The sequence below is a fragment of the Semicossyphus pulcher genome, unplaced genomic scaffold (assembly GCF_022749685.1).
Source record: "Semicossyphus pulcher isolate SPU_LCO1_2020_fin unplaced genomic scaffold, fSemPul1.0.p SCAF_18, whole genome shotgun sequence".
Classification (NCBI taxonomy): domain Eukaryota; kingdom Metazoa; phylum Chordata; class Actinopteri; order Labriformes; family Labridae; genus Semicossyphus; species Semicossyphus pulcher.
Window position 1 is genome coordinate 14,166,285 of NW_027211691.1, and position 10,141 is coordinate 14,176,425.

Consider the following 10,141-nt stretch of genomic DNA (forward strand, 5'->3'; position numbering starts at 1 on the left):
TCTTTTTCTCTTTTTCCGTTACAACAGTCACATGGTGAGTAGCCGTTGTCCTCACACAGATAAAATCAACTGCACTAGTTGCTTCAGCAAAGCTCACGTTTTCGCCGATGATCCTCTGATGGATCTGCGATTATATGTCCCGCCGGGAACAGGACCAGAGGATGCTGCTGACGGTGAACCTGATGTTGTGTATAGTGAAGGGACCGCACCAGCCATCAGTCCCACATAGCCCTGGCTGCGACATCTCATCCTGAACTCCATGATATCGCTTGCAACATAATCCTCTTGTCGACAATGGACACTACAGATGACAGCGCTTTTCGTGACCGATGCAGAAACAAAGTCCCGTCTCTTCGGTACAAAAGCTAGCTCCGTTCCTCTTCCTGTCAGGAAAACAGTGTATTCTGTAAAGCTAGAATTTGTGCAACCGGCACACTAAACTACTAAATAAATAACCAGAAGAACAAGTGAAATGCAATGTTAGACTACTGAAATAATATCTGCACAAAACGATACGGCTGCTCCAACTCACTCCCACCTACTTCTGCATGTTGAGCTAAAGCAGAGTTCCTCTTGTGACATAATATGACGGAATGCTGGAAAAAGAGCTGTTTTTAGCAGCTTCACTGAAAACTGCCTCTTTTTCCTCTAAATGTGTGCCCTTATGTCTTGTAAATCAGATAAAAATAAGGACTAACTTTTTCCACAGCCATTTTCAGACAAGATTGAGTATAAATGTCGTAAAAAAAAAATGTTTACCTGCAAGTTGCTCTTTAAGGAACCAATTCAGTTCAAGAAAGCAGTTGCTTTGGCTGGCAGTTGAAGTTGTCAAATCAATACGTGAAATTATTCACAACTTTTTTTTCTCCTGTGCACAAGATAAATACTTTTTGGCGAATAAAATAGATAAGACTTGGTTGTTGATCAAAATAGATTCCCTCAGTTTCCTCTCAGTTGATTGATTCAAACATTTTTTAGAATTCTTTAATTTTGTGAGTCATCACTTGCAGATTAGCTCATCTAATCATCACATAACCCACATTATATAAATTACATTGGTATGGGGTGGCCGTAATGTCTGCTAAATTGAAACAGACAGGAGTGACAGCACTGTACATTTTTTGCTACTGTGGTGTATATATGTATATATATATATATGTATATACAAATATAGTTATTGTATACTTCTGAATATAGTAGCCCTATTTGTTTTCACAGTACAGTTTTTTCAATTGATAAGCTACATTTTTTTGTGCTGTGTAAATGTGCAGTTCTTTCTCCTATTAATTGTACACAATGCTGTGATTAAATAAAATGACCAAAGTTGTAATTTTAGAAGATATCTGTCCAGTGTAAAGTGTAATTTTGGGGGCAATGACTTAAGCATGGATACGAATGTTTATTTGATTGAGTTAAAGTTTTTGGGTGAGTTACAATCATTTGCAGGTTAACTGTAAGGTTTTATCTTACATATTCCACATTTTGAGAAATGCATATTCAGAGAAATTTAAAAATGTTTGGAGAAATATGCCAAAGAAATTGAGAATAAGTGTAATCGGACACTTTCACCATATCCACGACTTTAAACTGTCATGTCTCGTCATTTATGTTAAGTTCACACCTTTCAGTTCAGTCCTGTCTTTTGTGTTTCCCATCCTGTTTTATTTTGTAGTAATGTCTCTCCTCTCGTTTCAGAAAACTTCACTTCCTATCCTGATGTGTTTCCCGCCTTTGTGATTGTCGTCCCCACCCTCATTTTTTCCACCTGTGTCCCATTACCTGGTGTGTGTATATATAGTCTGTGTCTCCCTTTGTCCTGTGCCTGTTCGTCTTGTCATGTTAAGGGATTTTGGATCAGTCAGGTTGTTTGTTAGGATTTTTTTGAAAAGACCAGTTTATCTAGTTCGTCTTCCTTTACTTATTTTTCCAGCCTAGCTGTGATTTTGTTTTGTTACTTTTGCCTTTTATGCCAGTTTCATACTGTGATTTTTGGTTAATACTTTGGCTTGTTTTTTACTCAAATAAAGAGTCTTTTTTGTTGAACTTTTGAGTTGTGCCCCTGGGTCCTTTACTTGGTTCTTGTCATAAACTTGTTGTGTGTAAAAGCAAGTATATACAACAAATGTATTGTATGATTGTATGAACTGACGTTTATTATATTTTTAATAATAGGATTAACATTTATTTGAACAAGAACATGTTATTCCACATAGAATACCACCAAAAGTTAACGTTATTTCATGATTCTTTGATAACTTTACAGCCAATTTCATTTATTATAGTATACCGACCCCCTGCCCGTACCCTGAATTTCTATATGAATTCTCACTTTTTGTCAAATTTAGTCCTTAGTACAGATAAAGTAAATATTGTAGGTGACTTAATTACCCACTTCATCTGTATGTTAATAATAACACTATTTAACATTGTGTTTATCTCATTATTGGCCTAAATTGGCTTCACTCAAAATAACAAAACAAACAAATAAAAAACTCATAGGTTCACTCCCTCAACCTTGTTCTGAAATATAGCTTTGCAATTGAAAATGTAATAGTCTTCAGACAGAGGACTTGTCTCTGTACTTGTCCTGTTAGATCTTAGTGCTGCATTTGACACAAATGAACATCCCATACTTACAGACACTTACTTACTTACAGAGACATATACTTGCAGAGACTTACACGATTCATTGGCATTACAGGAAACACATTAAGTTTGTTTAAATCCTATTTATCAGATAGATCTCAGTTTGTACACTGTTACGTATGAGCCCTCTCCGCACACAGTAATTTAAGTCACGGAGTTCCACACGGTTTGGTGCTTGGACTGATTCTTTTCACCCTGTATACAGTATGCTTCCTTGGTAATATCATGAGGAAACATTCCATACATTTTTATTGTTAGAGAGACGATACTCAATTAAACGTATAAATGAATCTAGGTGAAAGCAATCAGGTAACTAAACTCGAGGATGAGGCAGATGGCTTGTCACCAATGAGTCCTGTTCTGCTCGAGGTTTCTGTTTAAACGGAAGCCTTTCTTTGCTACATTTGTGAAGTACTTGCTCATGCTGGTTTAATGTGGGGTCTGTCTAAATGATATAACAAAGAGTACACTTTAGACCTGCTCTGTTTGTAAAGTGTCCTGAGATCACTTTTGCTATGATTACTTGCTGCTTAAGATAGAATAAATACATTTTCAGCAGAAGAAGTAATGTGATAATATACAGAGTACACTCAAAATGACATAATGAGTTATCTGTTATTCAATGCCTTTATCTTTAAGTATCTGTCTCACAATCTTCAGGTAGTCAGAGTCTGGGTAGCCATCACTGAAAGAACACAAATAAAACAAAATCAACATTTTGTTAAATTTTCAAATTAGTGACATTTTCATGAGTGAATTGCATAAGCCGCACTGCAGTTTGGTTTCTTTGTTGACAGTGACAGAGTGGCTTAAATGAATGGGTCCTCCATTGGTTAAATGTGCAACAGTAGTTCCAACTATACACTCACTGCCTCACTTTCGGTTCCTTTTCATTTGGTTCTCATGCATTTGGTCAGTGCGTTAGGTGCGGTCAATCAAATTTCCATGTAAAATTTAGTTTTTAACTAAAAGATAGTATCCTAGCCATTCCAATTAATGCTTGTAACCTGTAGGTTGCAGAGGATTTAGTATTTTGTGACTAAATGGACTGACTTTCTCTCTGCACCCAAACTCTGACTTCTCGAGCAGTGGTTCCCATCCTGGCCCCCCTTAGTGGAGCACCAAAGATCGCTGGGGGTGCGCACGACTTTGAGATTAGATTTGCACATGTTAAATAAAATCATTAAAAAAGAATTTACTTGATAATCAAAATTCTTTTCAACTATTTAAAAAATATATTCATACATACATACACACGTGTGCACACAGGTATATATTTGACACACATTCATACATGCATGCAGAAATCCCTACATCCACATTTTTTTGGGGGCTCCAAGGAAAAGGTTGGGAACCACTGTGTCTGTGTATGGATCACATACACAGACAACCAACCAATTATGTACAAAAGAGTGTCTACTACTCTCTACATTATGCACATGCTGATGTATACAAGTGACCTGGAGGTGATTACATACCTCTATAATAATGTTGCATTTGAAGATATAAGCAAACTTTTTTATTTCAAAGGAACATGTTTTTCTACTAACCTTCAGTTTTCAAAAGTATTTCTATATCATACTGTAAATTCTATCAAATTTAATTTAAACAATATTGGACAACTCCCAGAGGCTAACTATGAGGCTAAAACTATGGTTTTAATATGCAGGATACTCACACACTGCTTCCTCCGTCTGGTTGTGTTTTTAGGGGGATTGAAGCTGTAGTGACCACATCCTTTCCATCAGTGTTGGTGGTAACGGTAAACAGGAGCTGCTCGTTATAGGCCTTGTCTAGCAGCTTAAGAATCCTTCTGCCCTCACGGCTGTCAGGCAGGTAAGCACAGAGACGCAGCCCTTCATAAGGTTGGCCAGGGTGAGGGTGTTTCTCCTACAAGAAGAAAAGTCAAGTTTCAGTGTAAGAAAAGACAACCCTCTTCCTACAGGTCCTATTTATGTACAATGCTTTGGCGAAGACATTTGAGTAAAACATAAAGGCTTCCCAATTATGTTCTCTGCAGTTCTGAATACAAAAGGAAGTCCAACCCGGTACTAGCAAGGTGTACCTAATAAAGTGGCCGGTGAGTGTATATATATGTACAAACAGTACTGTGCAAAAGTTTTAGGCAGGTGTGAAAAAGTGCTCTAAACTAAGAATGCTTTCAAAAATATAAATAATAATTGTTTATTTTTATCAATTTACAAAATGATAAGAGAGCGAACAGAAGAAAAATCTAAATCCAATCAATATTTGCTACTACCCATTGCTTTCAAACCAGCATCAATTCTTATAGGTACACTTGCACAAAGTCAGGGATTTTTTAGGATTATAGTCAGGTGTATGATCAACCAATTATACCAAACAGGTGCTAATGATCATCAATTTCACATGTAGGTTGAAACACAGTCATTAACTGAAACAGAAACAGCCTTGTAGGAGGCTTAAAACTGGGTGAGGAACAGCCAAACTCCGCTACCAAGGTGAGGTTTTGGAAGACAGTTTCATGTCACAGCAAGATTGAATGCCATGGCAAGACTGAGCCCAGCAACAAGACACAAGGTAGTTATACTGCATCAGCAAGGTCTCTCCCAGACAAAGATTTCAAAGCAGACTGGGGTTTCAAGACGTGCTGTTCAAGCTCTTTTGAAGAAGCACAAGGAAACGGGCAACGTTGAGGATCGTAGACGCAGTGGTCGGCCAAGGAGACTCAGTGCAGCAGATGAAAAACACATCAAGCTTATTTCCCTGCAAAATTGGAAGATGTCCAGCAGTGCCATCAGCTCAGAACTGGCAGAAACCAGTGGGACCCAGGGACATCCATCTACTGTCCGGAGAAGTCTGGCCAGATGTGGTCTTCTCAGCCAAGGGCAAGCGACTCAATTATGCACGAAAATATAGGAACTGGGGTGCAGAAAAATGGCAGTAGGTGCTCTGGACTGATGAGTCAAAATGTGAAATATTTGGCTGTAGCAGAAGGCAGTTTGTTCGCCGAAGGGCTGGAGAGCGGTACAATAATGAGTGTCTGCAGGCAACAGTGAAGCATGGTGGAGGTTCCTTGCAAGTTTGGGGCTGCATTTCTGCAAATAGAGTGGGAGATTTGGTCAGGATTAATGGTGTCCTCAATGCTGAGAAATACAGGCAGATACTTATCCATCATGCAATACCTTCAGGGAGGCGTATGATTTATTAAGATTTCTCTTCTGTTCATTCACTGCATTTTGTTAATTGATGAAAATAAACTATTAACACTTCTTCACACTTCCATTTACAGTACTATATATTAGCTTCTAATGGTGGCGTGCAATTGGCTGGTTGAGTGCAGGTTGTTGTGATACCTCCAAATTTTCTTAGGTGTGGGAAGGAAGTCAAGTGTTAGGAACAAGAGCTGAGTAACACAACATAAAATAGAAGAAGAAGCAGCTTAATAATGAACATGTGACCAAGGTAGCACGGCGACATATGACAGGACTTTAAGTCTTGGGCCACGTTCCAGGCATTGCACCAAGCATTAAGAACACCAACCATGGTGGTGTGAGGGGGTCTGATGGAGCAATTTAGGAACAAGTGTCCTAGGACCCGGGATAGGCTCAGGTACATGTCCTGCTGACTGGACAGTGGTACAGCAGGACAACTCAAACAATGGCCTGGGGACTGGACATTGGCGGGCGACCAGGAGGCATGGCTGAAGAAGGGGGCTGCTCTGGAGGATGAACCAGTGATAGGCAATGTCAGCGGGACAGCTGCAGGAGCCAGCTATGTCAGCAGGACTACTCTGGAGACCAGCAACAAGGCCATCAACAAGGGAGGATCACCAATGCAACTGATGATGGTCAAGGCAGGGTGCAGGACAGCCAGACCAGTGGAGAGCTGAGCAGGAGACTGATGCCAAGAAAGCTCTACAGGAAGCCAGCAACAGCAGTGCTGAACGGGAGAATGGCAGAAGCGCAAGTCAGTGGCTTGGATACTGGCTGGTGGCTAGGGAACCTGCAGCCCAAGGGGATGACTGTAATTCAACAAGAACAGGGAACTGCTGCAACTCAGAAACAGGAGACTGGTGCAGAGTAGCAGAAACAGGGTACTGCTGCACCTCAGGAACAGAGGACTGCTGTAGATTAACAAGAACAGGGTACTGCTGCACCTCAGGAACAGAGGACTGCTGTAGATTAACAAGAACAGGGTACTGCTGCACCTCAGGAACAGAGGACTGCTGTAGATTAACAAGAACAGGGTACTGCTGCAGCTCAGAAACAGGCAAAAATGAATTAGTAATAAAACACATTAAATACGAAGCATGACACATGAGAGAAAGATCCTTCTGATGGCATAGCTTTCTATTATTTTTAGAAATCCTTAACAACAACAAGAGGGGTCCATTCTTGATTCCCATGTGGCAACTCTGCTTGAGTTGGCCGTCACTTCCTGTCTGTGAACAGCAGGATGAGAGCGTTTTCATGCACCTCCAAAAATCCCTACAAGCTGAAAGACTGCAGTGGTTCAACCACTACTTAGCAACAGACACACTGATCTTATGTCTATAAATAGCTGCTTACCAGTCTCTAACTTTTAATTGTTTTAAAAGCTTATAGAAAGAGTTGCATCTCAACAACCTTTGACCCACTTAATTCACAAATATATTATGGCATTGTAGGTAGTTAGGACTCAATTTCAGCCTTGGTGATTCTTTTACTTGACCTTGGTGTAACATTTGACACCTAAGATCATCGCATAGACATGCTGCATAACATCTGTGGCCTTGTGCTTGTGTGCTTAGTGACCTTAATTCAAAAGTGACCTCATATTTCATAATATTTAAAATGTTATGAGGCATTGCAACACATTCAGATATCTCAATCAATTTTTTTTTTGCAGAAAACACAGTTTGAAATCTTCTGCTTAGCAGTTCTCAGAGTTATTCTTCTGTAACTCTGCTAACCAGTCTAACCAGATCATCAGCTTCTTTAGCTAGAAGGAATGTTGAGTCCCCATGGAAACCTTTGCATAAAAGAAACACCTCAGAGTAGGGCAAAGTAAACTCACTTTCATTTCTCCTTCTGTTAAAATGATTCTTTTTAAACGCTGCATTTTAGGATTGTGTGGGATTTAGTTGGGTTATCAGTGCTATCCGAGGCTCAAATTTGTACTATGAAAAAGCCTGTCATTGGGTAGGCGGCTTCCACAGTATTCCAGTGAATCTTATAAACAAGAACTTAAGCGATCCTTAAACAGATAGTAGATGGTGTTGTGTGTTTATAACTCAGACTTAATATTGACATAGAGATTTTAGCCAAGCGTACTGTCTGTACTCCATCTGGGAATATGTAGTTTATCTGCAGGGTGTTGTCATCAGGGAATCCTGGCAGGTCTCTATGGAGGACCACCCAGGTCATCTGGCCCACTGGCTGGCTGCTATTCACTTCTCTGTACGTCCTTTTCACATCTTCATTAGCTGCACAGACAGCAGACCAGTTTAAGTTCAAGCATTTTGAGGGAGAAGATTATTTAGGAAAGCTTATCAGACACAGAGATTTATATGTGTGTGAAGGACCTTGTTGTACCAGTGATGGAGGACCCTGTCCATCCAGATAGCGGTTACAGTGGAGCTTGTCGCTGCTCTGGCTAGAGCCCATACTAGAAAGCTGAACACAAACACACAGGCAGGGAAACAGATCAACTGCATTGACTGAAAGGGATATAACTTAAAATGAACACTCTCAATTGTATCATTTAAATTAGCATTTTACTGATTTTACTCATTAATTTAAGTTATTTAATCATTGACAGTGCAGTCTTCTGTGGGTAAGTATATGTATAATGATAACATTAACACAGCTGCTTTAAAAAAGACATCTCATTTTAATGGTGACAGCCCAGAAATAGGTTGTTTGTTTGACCACACTCCTACCCATCACAGCACCACACAAAAATTTGATTATCTTTACTGGTGTGCTCCATAGGGCAAACTGCAGTCCTTTCTGGACCATGTACTTGGTAGAATACAATTGACTAATATGACAATTTATCATTAAACATTTAAAATTAAAGCCAAACATTAAAGTATGTGGACAAGAGAACACAAATATGATGGATGATTATTTCCATCATACCTTATGGCCTGACACACTGCACATCTGTGTTGTAGTGACCTCAAATGTGTCCAAGAGTTATTTCAATGAAGCAGACAGGAGACTCCTGAAGATACAGTCTCTGTACCATGAAATGTGATTCAGTGTAAATTCTGGAATCATATACTTTTTCATTTTGTTGCTTGTCCAATTCTAAAATAACAGGTCTGTTATAATTAGGAATGAAAACCTATGTAAGTGCTACAACACAACATCGCAGGTTTGGCTGACATGACACAGGCAAAGAACTTGTAAAAATTCTAAACATTCGAGTAAATCTGATCAGCAGTGGGCTGCTGTAACTGTCCGCGGTACCTGTTTGAATGTACAGCTCCACACCTTTGTAAAGTTTTCTCCTTTTCTTCTGTCTCTCTTCTGTGCAGTCCTGGAGTTCTGGTGTTTACTCAGCACATGATGACATGAGAAGGAAACACAGACAGTGTTTCACAGTGAATGAGGTAGAGAGGTGGGTGTGTCAAGTTGGTGATCTGCTAAACTGGTGTAACAGCTTTGACAGGGTATCAGTATTTCAAGTTCTAACAATAAAAGGCCTAATGTATACAGGGTGTATAAAGTCAACAATAACCTACCTTTTCAATTGATGATTGGTATTTTAACATATTTGGTTTTGATGGGCCCACCCCTCATCAACCTGTACTAAACACCACCTACTGACCAATCAGGTCCAAGAGCTCTGTGTGCAGATCAGGAGAGATGGGAGAGAGAGAGAGACCGGTGAAACACTTCCACTTTACCACAAGATTTTCGATATGAAATTGTTTAATGAAAGGTGTTTATTGTGCTTTACTAATATACATCTACAACAGAGACTGATAAAAGCACTGACGCCTTATACTTGTACTTATAAGATATGAAAGGAAGCCTTCTTACTGCTTTAAATTGTGGTTTTATATTTCTTTTTATTTGCTCCACAAGTCTGTTTGATACAGCTGGGACCGGGGTACGGTCAATATATCGTGCAGTAATCTTGGAGGAGTGATATTAAAAACTTAATTTAAGCATTAACACAGTCTGCCTTTTTTGTCAGTTGTACTTCCTGCAATTGGCAGCTGCAGCTGAGTGGATATTAGTCTGGATGAAATTTGCCAATCTGCTGACGGCAGACATTACCCTGTGTGTGAGTGGCCATATGGAAACCAACCCCCCCTTTTATAGAAAACCTGGGATGACTTATGGAGTTGATAACCAGCGTTGTGTGACCGCTTAGGGCAATCTTCTGTGTTAGGGTAACTGAAGCCAGATAACCAAAAGATACCATGGGGATGTTGAACCTGCTTCTGTAGCACAGGCCTCTGGATCCAGTGACTTCCACTTGGAAATGTTTATCATACAGCCTTGATGGTAGATTTGTA

General features: G+C 39.7%; 1 protein-coding gene across 2 annotated transcripts; it reads right to left on the reverse strand.

The window, feature by feature from the left end:
- Positions 1 to 2,124: 2,124 nt before the first annotated feature.
- On the reverse strand, positions 2,125 to 9,236 carry dtx3la (deltex E3 ubiquitin ligase 3L a). 2 transcript variants are annotated; one of them, XM_069667550.1, is made up of 5 exons: positions 9,108 to 9,236; positions 8,192 to 8,282; positions 7,941 to 8,092; positions 4,325 to 4,536; positions 2,125 to 3,331 (listed from the first exon to the last, which is right to left on the reverse strand). In XM_069667550.1, the coding sequence occupies exons 2-5, from the start codon at positions 8,271 to 8,273 to the stop codon at positions 3,262 to 3,264; spliced, it is 516 nt and encodes a 171-aa protein (XP_069523651.1). In that variant the 5' UTR covers positions 8,274 to 8,282; positions 9,108 to 9,236; the 3' UTR covers positions 2,125 to 3,261. The 2 variants fall into 2 exon arrangements, with proteins under 2 accessions (XP_069523651.1, XP_069523650.1); XM_069667549.1 differs by having other exon boundaries at positions 9,084 to 9,233.
- Between the last annotated feature and the right edge of the window lie 905 nt (positions 9,237 to 10,141).